General features: G+C 34.2%; 1 protein-coding gene and 1 pseudogene across 1 annotated transcript; one reads left to right on the top strand and one right to left on the bottom strand.

Moving 5' to 3' along the window:
• The first annotated feature begins 8,111 nt into the window (after positions 1-8,111).
• On the top strand, positions 8,112-11,880 carry LOC100249698 (nodulin-26-like; annotated as a pseudogene).
• Positions 11,881-15,657: 3,777 nt separating this feature from the next.
• LOC100244550 (transcription factor MYB93) lies at positions 15,658-17,092 on the bottom strand. Its single transcript, XM_002265260.4, has 3 exons — positions 16,935-17,092; positions 16,691-16,820; positions 15,658-16,584 (listed from the first exon to the last, which is right to left on the bottom strand). Exons 1-3 carry the CDS (start codon positions 17,065-17,067, stop codon positions 15,855-15,857), a joined length of 993 nt encoding a protein of 330 aa, XP_002265296.1. The 5' UTR covers positions 17,068-17,092; the 3' UTR covers positions 15,658-15,854.
• Between the last annotated feature and the right edge of the window lie 6,293 nt (positions 17,093-23,385).

The raw sequence follows: 23,385 nt of genomic DNA, 5'->3' as shown, positions 1-23,385 counted from the left end.
AGGATCGTCCATAGGGATGAGTTTTCATATTACAAGTGATATTAGTTAAAGTATTGAAATTGTGTTTTTTCTTTTACGAGTTAGCTTTAAAAGAAAACATAATTTTGGTTGAAAATGGTTGGTTTCAAGTTAACCAAAAATAGTAACTGAGATTAATTACAAAGAAAAGGTTTCTTAGAGTTTTAGGTCACTAGATTCAGGTTCCTTAGACAAAAGGTGGAGAATCCAGATCTTTTCCTCGCGTTGGGGATAATAACATAAAGAATGGTTATCTCCCGAACTGGTGTGTATTTAGCAACCAAGATTTGATCCCACTAGTCCATGAAAAACTGTAGTTGCTTCCCATTAATGGTTTCAAACACTAAAGACTTGTCATTGTGAATCATCTTTCAATGGCTCGTACATGATAACTAATAAACATCCATGCATTCCATGGAACCCGAAAAGCTTACCAAGTATTGGCCATTCAAGGTGATCCTAACCTTGGATTACCCTTCAAAGACTCGTAAGAGATAACTAATGGATCTCTAGGGAGTCTAAAAAGCTTACCAACTATTGGCCATTCTAGGTAATCCTACCTTTAAACCACCTCCCAGAGGCTCGTGAGAGATAACTAATGGATCTCCAAGGAGTCCGAAAAGCTTACCAAGTATTGGCCCAGGTGATTTTCAGGGATTTTAAGTTAAACCTTAAAATAAAAACCATTAACGGGTAACAACTCTCCTTATTTAAAGCAAGGAAAACTCTCACCTTTGTATCCGGATCCCTTACCTAGCTTCCTTCAGTCCAAGAAACGAAAAACCTAGCCACCCATCCTCTAAGAAAACATCCTCAAAGGTTGTTTGGCTAGAAAGAAAATAAAAACAAAATGAGTAGGTAAGGCAGAGCAAAACTCTGTGTATTTCTTACTAAAAGAATTTTCAAGTGTTCTCCGAAATTTCTTCTGAGATATTACAAAAGAGATATTTAAAGACATATATAAAGAGATATTTTTAACCCCTCATTTAAATATCCTAAATATCTAAAAATATCTTTAGTTGATTACAAGGAAAAAATAAGTAATTACACAAAATATCTCTAGATAAAAATCTAACGGAGTCGGTGCAAAAATATCTGAAAATTACATAGGAGGATTTTCGCAAGGCTTGCAAAATTTCGCACAGGGTGCGAAATTCATTTTTCACAATCTTGCTCTATGTCCTGTAGCTTGTACTTTTTTTGGCATTTTGCATGCTATGCGAAAATTTCACATAGCCATGCGAAATTGTTGGATGTTAGATTTCTTCTCTAATTCTCTTCCTTGCATACTTGATTGATTTGGCAAAGGCTACGAAGCTCTCCAAAACTTGGATTCTTCATGTGTTTGAGCTTCAACTTGCTTTGCCATGGACTATACAAAATTCTCTCTCATTCTTGGCTCGTTTTAATGATAAAAAAGCTATCAAAAACACCAAAACTTGCCAAAAACTGATTAGAAACATTTGCAAGGGTCTTTAATGTGCCAATTGAGTTAAAAGGTAATAAATACTACTCAAAAGTGTTTAAAAGAGTTTATAACAAGCTATAAAAGAGCACTTTTTGAGTAGTAATCAATGATGTTTATTTTATATTTAGCTTTAATTATTATATAAACACTTTTTTTTAATCGAGTAAGTTTAGATTGCATTCTTATTTCATATTTCATAATCATACCATCTCATCTTGTTTTTTTTTAATTAAGATTAAAAACTTTTGTAAAAGCAATGCTTTAGAGCATGTTTGGTAACAATTCAAAAAAATAATTTTTGAAATCTATTCTATGATATTTTGCGGAATGAAAGTTTTTTTGTTTTTATATTTTTAAATAGTCCTAATTTCATATTTCATAATCATGTCGTTTGATCTTGTTTTTTCTTAATTAATATTAGAAGTTTTTCCTAAAAAGAAATGTTTTAAAGCCTATTTGATAATAGTTTTTATGAATAGTTTTTGAAATATGTTATCTAATTTTTTTATAGAATAAAAGTCTATTTGGAAACTTAAAATGTTTTTATATTTTTAAATATATTTTAAAAATAATTTTTATTTTTAATTATTTTACATATTTAAGTGGTTATTTAAAAAATAAGTTAAAATAATTGAAAATAACTAAAAGATGTTATTTAAAACCACTTTGTTTTCTGTTTTTAATAACAAAAAATAGAAAATAATTTTTTATTATCAAATATGCTTTCCTTTTTTTTTTATTAGGGAAAGTATAAAACTATTCTCGAAACAATTACCAAACATTCTTTAAAAGAAATTCTAAATCTATCTTTTTTTCCAAAATATTCTTCAAATTAATATTTTCCCATCACATCAAATCTCACGTGTGTTTCCTTTTCTTTAATATTTTCCTTTTCTCTAATATAAAAATTATAGTTAGCGACCTTGATTTTAGCCAAGTTAAAATTACAATCAACTTAAGATTTTACATTGATTTGGAATTTTGCTTTTTTTCTTTTTTATTTTTAAAAGAGACATTAAAACTAAAATCACAATTAGTTATTGTAATTTTGACAAGAATATATCTTGAAAGAAAACACTAATTTTGTGAATATTTAAAAAAAAAAACATTATTTTTCATATATCTTTTTTGAGAAAAACATTACTATGATGGGAAAATGGATGAAATGATATTATTTTTCCTATAATCATGATGAATTTTGGACTAGATAAATCAAATTTGACTAGGGGTCTTCATATCTAGATTTTTTTATTTTTTAGGTTTAGAGGAATGGAATTATTATTTTTTGCCAAGATAATAATATTAAATACTAATTTTTAATATTTTATTATTGTAATAAATTTTAATATTGAGTAATATGTTAAAATATTATTCTTAAATTGTATTTCGCGGAATTTTGACTTAAAGTATTTTTAATAGAAGTGTTTAAAATGTTTCTAGAAAAATTATATATAAAGTGTTACTTTAGAAAATATTACAAGTCATTTTCCAAAATTTTAAAAATATTTCCTAAATTTTGTTAAATACCTAATTTTTTTAAACACACTTTTTAAATCAAGAACGCTTCTTAGAATCATTGTCAGATGTTTTATAATAACAAAATAAATTATTATAATTATTTTCTCAAAATGAAACATTTAAAAATTACTTATTTTCAATTTATTTGGATATTTCGTTCAATCAAGGATTTAGAAGTGTTTTTTCTAACAAGCCACGTAATAAACAAATGATTTTTAAAAGAATTACTACCAAGTTTTAGTAATATAATCATCTTATCTATTTTTTTTTTAATTTTATCTAATCAACTTTTGAAAATCATTACAATATAAGTCTATAACATTTTTTATAATTCATATACAAATTACTATTATTTTTTATTTTTAAAGTAGAAAATAGAAATAACCCAAAAATATATTTTGATTTTATTTTTAGTGATATTTTATATAATAAAAAAAGTCATTTTTAAAAAAATCAAATATTTAGCTAGGAAGTGTCAAAGTAGAAAAATCAAGTAGTCAAGTAACTATTATAAATTATTTTAAATGATTGTCTATATTTTTGGAAGTTTGACAAATATTGGGCTGTCGTAAGAAAGTGTTGCCATTGTTAGGAAACATTTTAAACTATCTCAAAATCACTCATTAATAGACTTTTAATAAGAGAGTGTGTTTACAGTATTTTTATTTTAAGTGTTTTTGAAAAAATTACCAAAAAATCCCATAACTGATTTTTCAAAATATTTAAAGTCTTTTCTAAATTTTTTCAAAAATTAAGGTCTTGTTTGATAACAGTTTTTTAAAACTATTATCATGTTGTATAAAACAAAAATCTGTTAGGAAACTTAAAATATTTTTAACATATTTTTAATATTTTAAAAATAATTTTTATGTATAGTATTTTATTTTTAACCATTCTACATGTTCATATAATTATATTTTAAAATAGTCATTTCCTTGTGGCTTTTTTTTTTTTTAATTATAGAGAATCGAAAATTGTTCTAAAAAACAATTATCAAACAAACCTTAAATTTTTCCTTAAAAAAATGTGTGTTTATGCTAAAAGTATTAGTTTCTAAATGCACTACCAAACAAACTTTAAATATTTTATATATAAATAATAATAATAATACTAATAATAATAAAAACCTCTAATAAAAAGTTAATTAGCATTTGGAAATAGAACAAAATAGCCACTTTAGAAAAAAAAAAAAAAAAAGTGAGTTTCTACATACTCATGTAAAAATAATTATAAAATAAAACCAGTAAAAAATAATTCAAGCTTCATGCACTTGCTTATCGATCCTAAGGTAATACTTAGGATGGTCAAAGATAATATTTAAGTGGTCAAAAGTAGTATATTTGATTAAAAAAAACATAAAATATTAATTATTTTTAGATAACTGCTATAAATTTTGGTTCCTATTTTATGATTTTTTTTCATATGAATGTATAGAAATACATTTTTTTCGAGGGTAGTCTAAAAATCATGTGAAATGATGATGTAAGTTTTTAAAAATGATTTTGAAAACTTTGTCAAATATTTTATTTTAAAAAAATCATTCACAAATTAGAAAACGTCTCGAAGCTTTTTAGATTATGACAGATATTTCATTCCATTCAACTTGTGTTATTGACTTGAATAAAATTAAAAAACGATGATGGATTAGGTATGATATAATAATAATAATAATAATGAATACGTAGGAATTTGTTCAACCTGAATTTGAGTAACCCAAATTATTCTTTAAGCTATTCTTTTAATAATAAAATTTGAAAAATTAAAATTTAATTATTCGAATAACATAATTATTTTAATTTCATAAAAAAATAAAAATATCAAGCTCCAACATGTGATTCATGGATTTGACTTTTCTTGAATTGAGAAAAAAATGAACAAAATAATCTTAGTGGGCATAACCACATGGGAAAAAAAAAAAAAACATGTTATGGGGGATGTGGATTCGAAGAAGATGAGGATGGAACTTTTATTATTATAATCGTTGGACCAACTTGCAAGTTGCAAATATGACTAATAATCTAGACTACTAAGATGGTGGAACAAATCAACTGATCCAAAAATTTCACTAACAAGCAAGATCATTATAATTTCTTTAGTTAAGATGGAATTGGAAAGGGCCTTAGTGCCTAAAATCATAATATATGAGTGATTACCACCTACACATATTTTTCTTTCCTTTAACGCACCTCAAGACCCACCATCCATTCCCACCCCCCACTACCACATATTTTGAAAGAAACGGTGAAAATGAAACGAAGCGGTTTAGAGGTGAAAGAAAGAAACAGTTGAAAGTAAAGACATCGGGATTTTAAAAATAAAAAATAAAAAATGAACGGAGATTCAACGATCCAAAAACTTTGAATAGAAGGTTTTATCAAGTCAAAAAAACTCCAATCCACTTGTACTACTTTTCCAACTTCAATGGTCATTTTCATACAAAGCATACTTGAAAACGACACTAAGAAAAGATCTTGGCCTCACCCCGATACCTAATCATCAAGAAAACACAGATTAAATACTAGGGTTTCTATGACAATGTAACATAAATATGAAGGGAGATTCCAAGACTCTCACCATGAGATCTAACTACCCAATAGGAAGTTGTAATTATGAATACCATGCATGTGGGAACTGCAAGTCTGCAAAAGAGCTAGTATAGAGAGGAAATCAGATTCTGTTGCTGCACCTTCACTTTATTCTTGATTGGGACTGATCTAACACCATTGATTGGTTCAGAAAAGGTTTGTTTTGGGGCATGTCACCAAGTTTACAGCATTCCTGTTTCTAAAACAACTGAACTCTTCCAGGGTTCTTCCTCATAAGTTACAACAATGGAACAGAATCTGAAAAAACACAATGAAAGATTGTTTTCCCAGCTGTTTTCTATTTGAGCCAGACGAAGTTTGAAAATGTGTTTGGCAGGGGTAGATATCCTAACCAATTTGTTAGGAAATGGTTTCACTTCTTTGTCCCTAATTTTTATGCATATCCATATGCTGGCATGTAAGCTGGTATCTTGAGAAAAGGATTTCCCTCAAAATGGAATAGGCAAGTGCAAAGGATCTTGACATATAGAACCATTCTTCTCCCTTTCAACCCGACAAAGCCCTTCTCCATTTGCCCACTCAAGCCTCATAGTAGAATATTTGCAGTTTTATGTGATCCACTCAAGGCATCTGTAGGTTTTTGATAGAAACAGAGTGTAGGTTTTGATAGAAACAGAGTGTGGAAACTCTTTGGAAGCAATAGAACGTTGAGGAATCTGAAGTTATAATTTTATTAAGCTTCAAAGCACTTATTTATACAGCTAGCTTAAACCAGAAAAATATAAAAATAGCAACAAACTTGCTACCTATAGATAATTCCTAAAGAATAGAAACAACCAACAAACTTCCTAAGGAATAGGTAAATCTTCCACATGACTAACTTATTTGACTACTTCCACTTCAATCTACTCAGCTCCATGTCAACAGCTCCTATGACATGTCATTCAACAGCATCAGACTCTGCAAAGTAGCTTTCCTCTTCATCAACCAAAGCTATACTGCAAGGACTTCTGAGCGTTTCATTTTTCCATGCCAACTAGAAATCAGAGCAACCTACTTCTGTGTAGGACCCCTTATCTATTTTCTCTTTACTCTGGCATAAAGATATGCATGTAGTCCCTGTTGAGTCCTCATTTTCAAATCTTTCCCTCAAGCACCCAAGGACTACAAATCTATTTGTGATAATTTAAAAACTGTAAGGGTCTCTTGGATTAATGCGATTCCTCTCCTGCATGCCACTGATAGCGAACGAAATTCAGCCGTGAATGGTGCTGAATTAATGTGTACGTCCCCATTCACTATGACATGGTGACCATGGACAAAATGTGTGAGAAGAGAAATGGACAAAGTGTCCAACAGAACTTGCGAATTATTGTCAAAGGGCCAATTACCTACTAACCTCAGAAGTCATACTTTACGCCAAAAAGCTCAAATTAGCTTCAAGATCCAAAGTTACGATATTATGTTGAACAATTATTGGTTCAAAAGCTTACATAATGAGAAATAGACTGACAATATATATTAAAGTATCTAGCTCTTGACAAACAAATGTCTTGTTGATCTTTCATTAAGCAAGAAGTGGATTTCCTAGGTGCCCACTTGGTTTCATGGTGCCATCATTCATGGAAGTCCTTCCAAAGTTCTGATAGTTGAAGTGAGGTTAGAGAGCCTGTCAGGCTTAGATATGATAATGTGTTAGATCATAGCAGAATATGGGAAATTTGAACATCTTGGATCAGATCAGATATGATTATCAACCATGGCCAAACCTGCCCCTTATCATGAACTCCTTTATGGATGAGATGCTTTAGCAGTGTACATTGTTTTTGTTTTCTTTTTTTCTTTTCCTTTTCCCTTTTTCCTTTTTCCTTTTTCCTTTTTCCTTTGATGATTAAATTGCCGCCATGGTTTTTTCTAGAATCTAGAATGACTCAGAGTCCAATATTTCGTTCACTGTCTGATTTCTTTCGTCCATTCGAGAATCTAGAATCTAGACCTATATTCAACCCGATTAAGATTTGAGTACAACATTGATTAATTAGGCCTGAAGGTTCATCAAAATGGTGGTCTGATTTATGACATCTGATTTGAATTGCAGATTTACATCTCTGTTTCCAGTATCAGAGCCCTTAAAAGACTTTAGAGCAACAAAAAGTTTCAGTTTAGATTTCAAGGAGAATTGTCACCATAATATAATATGGTTCTCTGCCTTTGTCTCATTAGAGTCCAAAATTATCCCAAAAAACTAGAGAATTTTTAGGAATTTCCAACCCTTTCTACAAAAAGCCTAGGATACCACTGTCAGATGCTTCCCAAGTAACCGGGACGAAATCCAAATTCCCTAGTTGTCAGTGCATTCAAGTGATCAGAGTATCCATAATTAAATGTACAATTTTGTGTAGTGCATCATCCCTGAATATCTGCTTTTAAAAAATTGTGAACATCCCAATGGGGCAATCTCCTCATTCTATCAAAGCCGGTGATTTAGGTTCAGAAGTACTAAGATTGTAAGTATGTATAAGGAAAGAACCTTTTACTGATGTTGGCTCCTGAGCTTCCCAATGGCTGAGGTGAACATATTGCCGGTTGGGTGTTCCCCTAAACCTCCAACAATGAGTGATCTCTCACCAGTGGAAGAAGAAAAAGTCATCTCCATTTCAGAGTCAATTGAAAGTAACATTGCTAACCAACCATATGGCCACAAAGTAAGCTTTTCTTGTTTTAGTCATGATTTTGGTTGTCTTTGTAAATGCCTATAGTTTTTCGCCGTGTTATTTATTAACCACTGGGCATATTTCCTGGACGCTTAGATACTTGCAGAGCTTGTGGGGACCTATGTGATCATATTTGCAGGTTGTGGGTGTGTGCTTATTGACAAGAAGTATCGGCTTACTGTCATGGGCATAGCAGTGGGATGGGGTATGATTGTAATGGTGATGATATACACACTTGGGCATGTCTCAGGTGGCCATTTCAATCCTGCTGTGACTATTGCTTTTGCTGCATCACGCAAGTTCCCATGGAGACAGGCAAGCATCTTAAGCTCTTTCTTTAACTGTTGTGAACATAGAATTGTTGCCTCTTGCTCTGTTTCCATATGCTGTACACGAAAGCACTGGCCACCAGATTGTGGTCTTTAGTATTTGCATCTATGAAACTTGCAAGCAAAATGGTGAAACTGTACTTAGGTTCTCACAATGAAAACTGTCTTTGGTGGAATTATAGGGTGAGCAATCTCAGATGTTGGACAGATTCCTTCCTTTTTTTCATTTTATTTTTCAAACAGTAAGTAGAAATCATTCTAGGCAATAGCTAGTTCTGGATCCCCTATATTTGTGTGTATCCCTGGAGAATTTCCTCTGTATTCTTGGATGCGAGCCCAGAAGGGGAAAAGGGAAGGTTTGCAGTTTCGAAAATGATGATGAATGATATGATATTTTGTCGATCTTAACTAGTAGCTAGTTGCTACCTAAAAATTGTTTACTAGGCAAATGCATATGCTTTTAGGACATTGTTGATCGCTTCCATTACATTTTGCAATCGGCATTACTATTTTTCTTGCTTCTTGGTGCTTGTCCATAAAGATATATGGATACATCAATAGCAAGAATTGTGAAGTAAAAAAATATGATCTCTTCACAAATCATGGGTTGTTGATTAGTATGTTGGGCTGGATTTGAAAAGATCTTTACCATCTTTCCTTATACCTTCCCCCCAAGATGGTGTCCTTGGAGAACACCAATCTTGGTTAGTAGCAGATGAAATTGATATCATGAGAGAGCCTTAGTTGGTGCATCAACAAGCTGGTCCATTGTGAATATGTGAGAGACACACAAGCTGCCTTTTTATACTGGATCCCCTACAAAATGAAATTTTATGATAGTGTGCTTCATTCATTCATGAACATAGGATTTTCTATATGGTACCAACATTGTTATAAATTTATAATAAATTATAGGTGGTGCCGGTAGAGTGATGCCAACTTTTAAAAAAGGTTGTGAATCCAAGTGCCAGTGCCAGCATCAACACAATATTCGGCTTCAGTTGAGGAGCGAACAATTGTTCTTTGTTTGCGGAAACACCAAGAGATGGGATTTGCACCAAAGTAAACAATGTAAGCACTAGTATAAGCGTGTAGTTGAAGAAGAGTGTTGTTATGGGACCCTCTTAGTTGCTATCCAATGAGTGACGGGGGGGGGACCCTCTTAGTTGCTATCCAATGAGTGAAGGGGGGGGGGGGGGGGGGGGGGGGGGCGCTTGTGCATAAATTGCGATAATTTGTAGACAATGTAAGAAGTGTCAAGTCTTGTAAGAGATAAATGTTAAAGAAAACTGATGACACTCTCATAGACAACAGGATCAACAGGGGCTATAGCATCAAGTTGCAGAGGAATTGTAGTGGGCAGAGGAGTGGAAGTCACCTTCACACCGAACATTTTAGTTTTGTCCAACCAGTCTTGTATAACTTTCTGTAATGTAAGAAGTGTCAAGTCTTGTAAGAGATAAATGTTAAAGAAAACTGATGACACTCTCATAGACAACAGGATCAACAGGGGCTATAGCATCAAGTTGCAGAGGAATTGTAGTGGGCAGAGGAGTGGAAGTCACCTTCACACCGAACATTTTAGTTTTGTCCAACCAGTCTAGTATAACTTTCTGTTGGGAGAGAAATAGACCAACATTAGTTAGGACATGGGTTATCATATGTGCATAGAGAAGTAGACTCTAGACTTACCAAGGGAGGATTGAGCACATTGGCCTGTGACATAGTAAGAGGACCAATAGACAAAATGAGTGGGCGAAAACTTTATACATGCAGTGTTTCCAAACCAGCAGTAGAGCATATAATTGACTGAAATGGATTGTGAATGGATAAATTGAAATGCATAGGAGAAACATTTATGGTTGTTGACAACCATGACTAATCAGAAGAGAACACACGAGAGATGGAAGAATCATGGCTTTGAAATGGAAATCGATCTTCTATGTAGAAAACCTTCAGTAGGATATCGAGACAATGAAGGGCACTTTGGGTGGGTAAGTAACCACCGAAGAGTGGTGGGTGTAAGGACGAAACCATGGATAATAGGCGGCCAAAAACCTTCAGTTTGTGGCAATTAGGTGGTTTACAGAAGAATTTTTAGATTAAAGAAAGTTTTTAAACCCATACCAGTAATTGGAAGACCAGTAATATGTCCAATTAGAATGAATGGCCAAATTATTGAGATCAGGGGGATATGATGGGATAGTCCCAAATCAACCAACCAATTTTGAGAGGAAGTGGCATTGGTAGTAGTGAAGTTGAATGGTGGCGTAGGTTTAGGCTCCGGCCGAGTGCTCTTGTAACATTGCTTGGCAGTGTGATCTGGCTTGTTACAATATTGGCAAATCATATTTGACTTTCGAACCGACATGCGCAGCAACAAGTCTAGGCCCAATCCCCACTGTTTTCAAAATGATATTTCTCTTTCCTCCTTTTTTTTCAACTTCTATTTTTACATTTCTGAAACTACTGAGAGGGGAAACCCGTATACCATATTCAACTGCATAATCAATCATCACCTTCCAACCTCATTTCTGCTACCACAACTGTTCAATTGAAATTTTCTTGGAATTTTTGCAGGTGCCACCATATGTTATATCTCAGGTGGCAGGCTCAAGCCTGGCAATTCTCACCCTTCTTGTTATGTTGAACACCAGCATACCTATATGTGCCACGGTCACTCAGTTTTTCAGTCAACAACTATCCCTGAAGCTTTCACATGGGAATTCATCATCTCTTTTATTCTAATGCTTGCCATTTACGGAGTCGCCACTGATAGTAGAGCGGTACCTCTTTCTATGCAAAACTTTACTTGTTCAGCAATTCTAAAATGTTACCTTAAAAATGTTACTTGGACAGCCTTCATCTTCTATATGCTTCTACTAATCCATTCTTTACTTAGATAAAATATTATTTTCATTGCTACTCAGTTGACTTCCTACTGATGCTCTTGAAAACTGAACAGATAAACGAGCTCTCTGGAGTTACAGTAGGAGCCACGGTACTAGTAAATGTCCTCCTTGCAGGGTAATGAAATTTTTTTCCACATACTAATAAAAACCGAATTCCTCTTTATCATAATTTCTCTTTGACTCATGTTCTTCATTGCAATCTGCAGGCCAATAACAGGAGCTTCCATGAACCCTGCTAGGAGCATAGGCCCGGCACTTGTCTCAATGGAGTTTGACTGCCTTTGGATCTACATTGTGGCTCCCATTCTAGGAACCACTACAGCAACTGTAATCTACAGTCTTGTTAGGCTTCCCTTGCCTGAGAATCGGCTTTAAAAATGTATAGGTACTATTCTTTCTCTAAACTAGATGATGAAGGGAATTAATCCGAATTCCGAACATGTGAGAAACAAAAAAAATCGAGAAAATACACATCAAAGAAAAACAATCACGCGCACAAGACAATATTTATGTGGTTCGGCAATTTGCCTACGTCCACGGAGTTATAGGGATATTACTATTATTTGGGAAGAATATAGATTTCAACTTTCGGCTACAATATTTTCTCTTTTTATAAACCACAGGAACAACATCATACTAAAAAAACCCTAATTACAAAAGGCGGATTCCACAATGGGCTAAACTGGCCCAAAAATTTTTTCTCGGGGGTCCTGCCCCCGGACCCCCAAGAGGCTTGTCCATGAGCGCCGGACTAAGCCTCATCCCATTAAAAAAACAACGCAATATTATTCGGGTCGGATCATCAAACCAGATCAACACAAAACTAGGCTCTACAAAGCTCGACAGATGAGGCATAAATAGATGATATTACTTGAACTTCTGCTAAACCGTCCCAGTGGGTTAGTTCATATTCACATTCTGAAATTATTTTAGACTTATGATCTGGGCTATAAAGAAAACTTGGCCATACTGTTCTCCAAGATTTTCAATTTTCTCTTTCCCCAAACATGTATCCAGCAAATCATGGATGGTTTACAGCGCCTAGATTACACCACATGGCTCCGGTTGAGACAGACGGAACAAAAATCCTGTCATGCCGCACACACAGAAGACTTCATGTATAACCAAATCACTAATAAAATGAGTCTGAAATCAAGCTGCATGATGAAATGCCCCACCAGAGAGCTGAAGCCAAAGACCATTGAAGCAAGTACATGTGGTTCCAAAAAGAATACCCATCAATTGGTTATTAGACTCAGTTTAATCAAAGAAACAACACACCCCCCTTTGAATAATAATTGTCAGCAGCCCTCATTTCTTCACTACTGCTACCCACTACATATATTATGCCGTCATGACCCACCCACTAAGTTAATCTCAATTATGGTATATAATTCTATGCTTGTGATTGATGTCTTTGCATTTAAACTGTTAATTTGACTTAAGAGGCTAACTAATTACCTGCAGCTTCCTTTGTTTGGAAAGGTTTCCTGAATACTTCTGCGCGAGCTATTTTTCAACTCAGGATTAAAGAAAAAATGGAGCCAAGGCACCTTTATTCTAAGTGGAAAACATTGATCATGTGATATATGGTTTTAAAAAACTTTCACATTACCATCAAGATCAGGGCACGCATAAGAAAAAATAGCCGTAGTTGTTAACGACTTTCAACTCTAAGGCTAAATAGCTTATATTCAAACCATCCACTATCAATCTTGGTTGAACTTCATCATCTTAAGACCTTTTAGCTCTAAAAAATTTCCCTACAATCATAGTTAATTAATCATCAACTTTCATTCTAATTTTCTAAAATGATTTTCGCCATAAATAGTACATGCCCCATGAAACTCCTCGACCCTAATTTAACTCTTATCTTATCTTATGTTCAATTAGCCGAGAGTTCACTCAATCTAATTTGGTAGCCCTAATCCATTTTACAACCCTTAATGGTAATTCCTTTAGGTAATGGCTCAAGAGTCACAACACTTCTAAAACCCTAGCCATCAAAGTATTAGAAAGCCAATATTCTTTATTATCCCACAAAATAGTTGCTCAAGTTTCTTAAAATGTATTGGAAGAGGATTAAATTCAAACAATAAAATTATGATTACATTTGACATTTTGGGTTGAGGGGGTTAGGTTAGGTGGTGAACTTCTTGCTTCACTTTCCCCTTTTCACTATTGAGTGGTGTAGTGATTATTATGTTCATTTTCTCCACAATCTAGAAGTTTTTTATTATTGGTTTCACCACCATGAATGACCATATCATCGACTTTTTAAACTTTAACCAAAGTTTCAACAATTTTTTTTCCAGCATGTAGCTTACTCAACAGAAACTTAATCAAATGCAGTCAGCACCTTATTACTCAATCCCACACGACACCCATTCTTCTACTTCTAAGCAATTTGGACTTTAATCAGTGAAGAATTTGATGGATTCGTTAACTCAAGTGTCTACAGTCGATCCCTTGTTGGAAAAGTAACAATCAAAAGTTCAATACCTACTCCTCAAGAAGGAAGTAGTGCCCATCTCTTGAATATTGTACGGGCAGGCATTTTATTCTAATCTTCCTCACCTACATATATTATATTATGTTTTTAATTTGTCATTTTTTACAATAAATAGCCACTTGATCTCTCTCATGGTCTTTACATATTAATTTATTTGAATTTCATACTTAATTATGTGCCCAATTCAACTATAAATCTTTAAAAACACATTTAAAAAGTTCAAGGAAATCGAAAATATCGTAAAAAAAAAAATATACACACATGTATATATATTTCATGGTCCAGATATTGTTAAGTGGACTAATCAATTTGCATATAAGATGAGGTTGACATATAACTTATTTAGCAATTTTTTATTTTTAATTAATCATATTTTTATTAAATTTTAGATTTTTCCCATCCAAATAAAAATTTAGTGACATGCACACATATCAAATTAAAGATAACATGGAAATTTTAAGAATCTATTAATGGGTATCCAGTCAAATTGAAAATTGTCTCAAACCTAATCCTCATTAGAAGGTCTAGCTCCATTATATTAACATATCACCAACTGCCAGTTGATTTTAGGGGATCCTCAACAATATTTTTTTTAACTTTGTTTTTCTCCTTGAGCAAACAGCCAAAAAGATGCCCTCGAGCACTATCTTTATGTTTTAAATATTAGAAAATTTCTACAACTCACTATATTAAACGTACTTAAAACTAATTAAATTGATTTAATAAATATAATTAACAATGTTGATGCAAGAATTCATCTTCACGACCGACTTTAACAACAACACATTGGTCTAAAAGTCTCAAAAGCAAGAAGTACACAAGATATGATATATAAGTTATGAATCTAGTCAAAAAAACAAATGGAGGGCAGGCCTCATCTTCAAAATCACACCTTTCCACTTGCAGAAACTTCTGTTTTCGTTGTACTGATCACCCACATTCACATTACTGCACTATCAGTTTCAATTGCATGACATTAAATTAATTTATTAAAATCATGCAGTCTTGGGCTGGGACAGGTAGCAGCCATAAATCAATTCAACAGTCAGAATAATATTCTAAAAACCTTGTTTTCTAACAAACTTGGGTCCCTCTCTTATCATTGAGAATCCTTTGGACGTCACCCTTTTGACACAAATGGCTTTGGTCAACTCTTTCTCAGGCCATGGCCCCCAAATAATTAATTTATTAGGTTTTTCCATTTCAATAAAGGGCTGTTTAGTGATGAACATGACAGTGAAATGGATTTTGGAGCTAGCTCCATCTCTCAGAGTGGTTGGCTTAGCCAGCCTGATCTTCACTTACCCCCCAATTAAACTATAGATTAATTAATTAGTTAGTTAAAACATACCATTTAAAGTACAACTAATAAAGAAAAACTTAAGTTTGCGTGTGAACATCCATACTAATTGTGAGCTTTCCAAATTCAATAGTTTTGAATCCTTACCTTCATGATCATATTTTATTTATTCAAATTTTCTCCCTCTTTTTTTGTTTTTAAATTTTACCAAGCGATTCTTGTTGGAAAAGGGCTGATTGGATTGTTGTTTGCCAAGAAGAGGCAACAAGAAATTCAAATCTAAGTACTAAAACTGAGGGAAAACCTTTGATGAAATGACTGTATATTTAACATGGCACATTATGATATAGACTTACAAAAAAAGGAGTAAGAAAACTGAACCATGGGATGGATTCAGAAACATACAACACAAGGTGAACGCATGCATAACTAGGTTAATGAGTATATCGAGGATGATTCTATGAACAATGGAGAGTGTGTGTCATGCGGTGAAGAGTTTGATGGTGCAACTGCAAACCTTTTCATACGTATTTAAAACTAAGCAATCTCACGAAATATGGGGTCTTCAATGAAGACGCCATCAGGCCAAAACAGAGGGGCCCCTTCATAGATTGGAGAACTAGATGCGTCTGCTGGGTTGGTGATGGAAGTCTCGGTTGCAGGTGGGGCAGCATGAGAAGACGACGAAGCGGAAGGAAGCCATGGAGAGTTAAGCAAGGTTTCACCTTGGCTGAACACTGTGAAGTTAGAAGACTGAGCCATGTCCTTGCTTGAAGGTGTTTCGAAGGTGGAAGGGGTTTCCAAACTGGGCAAACGAGAGAAGGGCATGGAATAAAGGCCAGCTCCAAAAGAAGATGGGGTGGGAGTTTCCAACTGGGAAGAATTCAAAACTTGTGTGTCTTTGATTGAAGAGAGTGAACTCAAGAGATTAAATGCTTCCATGTCTGTGATGCCACTGATGCTATTTGAGGCAGACGCAACTGAAGCTGGAGATTGAAGGAGATACTGCAAGTACTGAAGTCTAGCCATTTGAGCAGCTTCTGCTTGTAGCCTCACAGCATGTTCTTCCCACGACTGGTGCTCCATAAGCTCCTTCAGGTTAACCAGAGCTATGAGGTGAGGCAAGCTTGCAAACATATCAGTTCGAGGCCGGTGAGTCATGGGGTCGAAACCCATCTGAATCAGCTTCTTCTTAAGATGGGTGTTCCGGAAATTCTTGATTTCATTGTCGGTCCGTCCAGGAAGGTGGGAAGCAATTGCTGACCATCTACAATAGGAAAACCAGAAAAAGAAATATGAAAATAATTAATACACATTATTCAATAGAATTAAAATGATTCCATTAAAGAAATTGATTTTGTTCGAAGAATTACTTGTTGCCAAGGATAGAATGGAGATTCAGAATTGTCTCCTCTTCTTCTCGAGAAAATTTCCCTCTCTTGATATCAGGCCTCAAATAATTAGTCCATCTTAATCTGCAACTCTTCCCACATCTATTAAGACCTGTAAATTAAGACAAAATTAAGAACACCCATGCCTTTTGCTAGAGACAGATAGATACCCAAAAAAAGAAAAAGGAAAAAAAAAAAAAAAAAAGATTCATTGTGTGAATTGTACCTGCAAGTTTGGGGAGGGCTCTCCAGCTTCCATGGCCTTGTTTCTGGATATATTTGACAAGTTTCTGGTCTTCCTCAGGAGTCCAAGGCCCTTTCTTGAGGCCACTCTCATCACAACAAGGAGATCTTCCCATATTGTTGCTCCTTTTTCTGTTGATTTAGTTGTTTAGATCCCTTAAATCCAACCAAAACACTAGGTTAGTATTTATAGACCCCTTCCCACTCGTCTACCTTGTTTATTCCCAACAAAGTGGTGACCGACGTGCTCGCCTCCCATTTGCTTGCAAACCAACTGGGCCCTTTTCTTCTCCAAATGACACATTTATCCTTCTCTCTCCCTGTCTCTGAAGTAGTACTCCACCTATAAATTGATTAACATGACTACTTTTGGAACCACTTCACATGGACAGATGTGGAAAAACATAAAGGAATATAAAATTATTGGTTTCTCGGAATTATATACTTGACTATGTATATAATAAGGTATTAATTAATCAATTAATCCACATTAAAACCAACAAAAAAAATCAGAAATTAAAGCTCAAGTAAAGTCAGATATTAGCGGCGGAGAGAATAACCCATTCAATGCACGCAACAGAAGGCTTTCAGTCGTCACTGATTGCATGGGTTTCATTTAATTTACTTACGTATTGATATTAATGCATCATGCATGGGTCCTCTTTCTGAAATTTCTGACCAGCTTACGCATATACTGGCTCTCACAATGAAGTCCACTCTCTCCATTCTAATTCACGTGCCAATCACACTGTGCCACGTGAATACAAGAAGGAAAAATCACTATCCTGCACACCCCAATATTTTCTCCGGGACTGGACATATTGTTTGTAAGGTTATGAAATTTGGAACTGATCGGTTAAGCTAATTTTCTGTTTTCATATTTGCAGAAGCAGCATGTTCATATGAATCATATCCCTTTGCTGCATCATCAAAATGATTAGGAAATTATCAGACCAACTTCAAAACCTGTTATTCGATATCTGCATGGAAGAGAGTGATGAAATGCAATGCAGGTCATTAGGCAAAGATGGTAGAATTAAATGGGTGATGGTGGTTGATAATTCAGGGGGGATTGTTAATTGAAGCTATAATACTCGTATGCAAACTTGCCTTAATAAATTGAAGGGTCTCATGAGGTGGATCTCGTGGGAGTAATATTAAAAGTAATGAGTCTCTTTCCTCGTGTGTAGACAGTGATTTCACTCCCCAACCAATCTCATCTCTTATGTAATGTGGTCCTTGTGTGGTTCCTAACTTAATATTTCCGTCCTGGCTTGTGGGTTGTAAGAATTGGGTCGAGAAGATTGATATTTTTCTTCTCTGGGGAAAAATGAGCCATCCTTCTCTGAGGAAGAAAACTTAATTGTATTACGGTAATAAGTGATATACATATAGCTTCCAATAGGCTCAAGGTGTGCCAAGATCCATTGTTTGAACCGAAATGGAAGTTGATGATGGAAGTTCTGAGGATTACTCCCTTTCAAAATTAATAATTACTGTCAAAATGTTTTGGTTTTCAATGAGCAATCAAAACTTGGGGTAAGATGGAGACATGAAGAGATGTGATTCCTATTTGACCATTGAGGGAGCTGGTTAGAGGAGAAGTTGGTGCAGCAAACCCTCTGAATTTCCAACACAACCTTTGAAACCCAAAGACATTCTTCCAGCTTTGCCTTGAGAATGTGTCAATGGCATTTGTTGATGCCTGTCTTCATCTCCTTTGTCCTCGATCATAACTCTGATCTTTTTCACACTGGCCCAACAACAGAGATATTATTCTGGAAGAATTAAGTTTGATACACAAGTTTATCACTTTATTTAATGATGCCATACATGCCCATACATGTTATTCATTTTGCCAAAAAAGGAAGAAGAAAATGTCAAATTCCTTTAAATCTGTTGAGAAAACTAATTGATCATACAAAACATCAATTTCAAAAAAGGGCAAAAAAAATCAAAGTTTAATTTCCAATGGAAATGTCTTTATTACACACTTAGAAAGATAGAACTAAAGCAGTGGTTCAATTTCTTATAGCAAAAGTAAGCATTTTTCCAGAAAGTTGGGAATTGAAAATACCCCACTATATATGGACTATAAATCAAAAGTATATGATTGGGCAATTTCCCTATACAGTACAGCACAAAATCATCTTGCAAAATCTTTTTATTTTTCCTTCCTCTTTTTCATGGGATACCACCTAAGGGTGGCCAATAATAAATCAACTGTGGCCTATCTGTGCTTACTAAGCTCAAATACATTTGCAAAAAGGCAGTTATACATGCCCCTTTTTTTTCTCATTCAAACCCGAAATCCAGGATTCGTGTTTTCCAAAGAAAGGCCATTATCTTAATTCATAAGCCATTATCTTTTCAAACCTAAACTCCTATTCAAAGCATCACATCAATGGCCACACTGGGTCAAAGTAACAAGTAACAACAACGACACTCTAGGTTCATAGAAAAACAAATTAAAACCCATATCATCAGGGCCTTCCTCGTGAAAGCTTCTGAGAGACTTTCCTTTGAGAAGAGAGAGGGAGGGGGGGTGTTTGTGTGGAAAGGGGATTGCTTCTTCAACTAAGGTTCCTTGTCTGGTGGACCACCTTCCCACATCAAAAGAAGCAGGCTTAATTCAATTAAATAAGAAGGGTTTTGTGATGTCACCTAAATAGTTTTCTTTTCAATATTTGAAATAAGCGTTTCTTATAGTTTCAGCTAAACAACTGATTTGCTTGCTCTGTTGGGTTTCTACCCAATACATCTAAACTCAGAGACTTCATATACTTCCAGAGACACGTATGTCCCTTTGTGACTTTTCATTTCCATGCAGATAGCAGTCCACCACCTCCTTGTCCACTACCCTTGAATGAGGTCTGCCTGATCAGCTTTAAATATCAACTAATTGTCACCTTAAATCTACTTGGCCTTTTCAGATTATTTACTTGTAAAGTACTGTTTAATCTCTTCTTCGTTATAAACAAGAAAATTATCATACCTAGCTGTTGATCTTGTTCCCTCTACTGTCTGAAACCTTCACTAAAATAAGCCGAATATAGCTTAAACTAGGGAGGTTTGTCTCTTTCTAATATGTGAAATGTGATAGACAATGGCAGTTACTCTCCAGTGCCGTTGCGAGCTAGAATAAACAAATCTAAACCAGAACATAGAGCCCACCAAATATAGTTAATAATACTTCTCTTACGTATAGTACACGTGAATCGTATTTGATATAATACATCAAACACATACCAACTTCCCCCTTTTCAACTATCAATAGCCCAACAACCCTAATAGTATCCTCAAAATATTGATGCGGGGTTATGAAAATCTATGCTAATTTCATCATATCTTTACCGTTTCAATTGACAATAACATATCAAAAGGGATGGAAGGCGGACCTGGCAACCTATTGGTCTCATCCTAAGTGCCACAGCCGACACCTAAAGAATATTATATGTGTAGTGTAAGTTAATGTATAATGAAGACTAGCTTAAATTTTGATTAATTTCTTAAGAAATGATGTTACGGCAAGGAGTCAAATAATTCAAATTTCGAATTAATAAATGTTTAAATCTTGTCAATGACTCCACATTTGTATGAAAACCTTGGCGTCTAGCTAATTGTCTCAACTGTTATGCCCAACATTATGGGATTAGGAATATTTTATGAACTATTTAATGAGCAATCATCCATATAATATCATGCAATTTCGTTAAGATGCATGTTTAAATGTACTAAAAAATATTGTATCTACATTTGTACTCTACTAAATCATTGATGGCTTGTAGCCATCAACAACTTCGTCTTATTTTTTGGCTTAACTTCCATCGGCAATGACATCACCTTCACAGCTAAGGTCAATGAAAGATGGTGAGATTGACAGTCGATGATACATTTATTGTACAAATGATATCACATGATTCAACTTAAATATACTCACTCACAAAAATCTCATTTGCTAACTGGTCTTGTTCCGGGTTTTAGTCACTTTGGAAATGGCAACTGGGTTGCAGACCACGAAATCTATTACCAACTTGACACATGACATAGGCAGCCAAAAAAACAAAAAACCAATTGCCAAAGTAAATAAATTGGATTTAAATCTACAAATGTTTTAGCATTTGAAATGATCATCAACAAAATCCCTCTTTTAAACTGATTAAATTTACATTAATCCTTCATTCAAGTTTGGAAAATATGTTGAAGAGTGCATCAGAAGGATTGATAGACAGCCATTAGTCATTAGTCAAAGTTCATATAGTTACCCATTAATTTCATTTATTTAGACCTTGATATCTTTGACACGTCTTCAACACACGCAAGTAGTCTTATAATACAATGTATATATAAAAACACCACAATTATTGTAATTTCTTATGTAAAACTGGGGTATTCCAGATTGTTTAGTCCTCTCATGCTCTGCCAAGTTATTTTTTAATCCTTGAAGATCAAAAAATTGCGGAATGCAAACTACCTGCATTAATTCTAACAATCAAAAACCACCCTTGTAGTATTTTAAGCTCAAGGTTACAAAATTCGACACCGTGTACCCATCTGATATCAATATATATTAATCTTCATATATAGAGTTTAATTTAGCACTGAAAACAGCCACTGTACTATTTTAAGTTGTGTTACAAAATCATATCTTGTCAGTATATATTATATCTTCATAAATAAAGTCTCATGCATATTATATCTGCACCAGCTAACTCCAACCCTGAAAACTATCATCTTAATATCAAAATTTGACCCCTTTGATATACATGATACCTTCATATATAGAAAGCCCAATTTAAAAGTGATTCCAATTCTATTGGTCGATTCTGATGTAATGACAACCAAAGAAATTTTTTATTTACAAAATGACAATATGCACCAACTATAATCAATTTGATTTTGTGTATGAGTGTAGTATATGTGGCATGTCAACATATTATAGATGATTAGATGATTAGCCATGGGATGTAAGTTGGAAAATTCTAAACTTAGCAAAAGTATTTGGCAATGAATTAATACATGTATCTACATTAAATTCTAGACATAAACTACTTTACATTGGAAAGAAAAACACCTGAAGGGATTTTAGAACACAGTTCTACTAAGATGGTGGATACACATAAATCTGATAATAGAAAACAAAGAATTAAGCAATGGAAGGGAAAATGAAAGAATTAAAAAACCACCCACACCACCATTGTTTACAATCTTTCAAAGTGAAGAAAGATGGCTTTTAATCCTTTTTCGCTTGTTCATCTCATCAAATATTAACATCTGTCATAGAATTTCAACATCAAAATGAATGCAAAATGTGTACTGTTCAATCAAATTAGTTACTCAAAGGAGGTTTTGACAACCTTAGGGTTTTTTTTCAATGAGCTCCCATGTATGTAAGTTGATCACATTAAGTTAACATTGATGCCCTGCTTGGTCATTTAGACTGATCCTCCAAGAAATACCTTTGTTGATATTCAAATAATTATTTCATTGTTTGAATTCATAATTAAGCTCATCTAGTTTTCCATAGAAAAGGGGGGAAAAAAAAGTCTTTCAAAACATAGCGTGAATCAATTGAAATATATAACCACTTGTTAGATGATTAGGACACAAAACCAGAAAAACACCTAGCTACTCTACGTCCTTAACAAAGGCCTGGTGAAGGAACAAAGTTTGATTGGGGGGTTTGGTTAGTGGACCCCATCCTTGAACCAAACTTGATTCTAATCCATAACGAGATTCACACCTGAATAAAGGCAGCCCATCCTGAACCTAACCCATTGAGAGCCCTTAAATGCAAAATAGAAGATTATAGACCCTTGAATGATAAAGAGAAGATTATAGGGTCATATTCGGATTGTCATAGGGGCCAAACCAGTTAAGGGCCTATGGGGTTAGGCCCAAGACCACAGTAAACATGATTTCACTTGATCTATCACGTCTATTACGTCTATTATAATAAACATGATTTCACAATGAACTCCTATGCTGGTCTTCTACAACCTTAACCTAACACATTGTTCTCATATATGACTTGGTAGGGCCTTAAACCAATACATTTTCTTGATATGGTTCCCTTGATAAATGGCTTGACCGGAGCTTAAACTATTGCCTCAACACTTGATCGAGTACTGCCTCAAATTACTATTTTGCCTAAAAACATTGCCTCAATCAGATATGGTAGTTCCTTAAAATACTACATTCCCCAGGTAAAGGGTTCCTTGGATAGATGGCTAGAATTAACACTTATGTTTGCCTTGATACATGGTTTCCTTGATATGTTGTCTGTTAGAACATTAAGCTATCACATGCCCTTAATAGATGGAACAGTAGGACCATAAACTTCCATGTTGTCTCGATATGGTTGATCAGACCTCAAGCTAACTTCCATGTTGTCTGGATGGTGGATAAAACCTCAAGCTACCATTTTGCCTGTT

Source organism: Vitis vinifera, chromosome 11 (assembly GCF_030704535.1).
Source record: "Vitis vinifera cultivar Pinot Noir 40024 chromosome 11, ASM3070453v1".
Classification (NCBI taxonomy): Eukaryota; Viridiplantae; Streptophyta; class Magnoliopsida; order Vitales; family Vitaceae; genus Vitis; species Vitis vinifera.
Note: the sequence above shows the minus strand (reverse complement) of the source record. Positions and strands in the feature narration are given on the sequence as shown.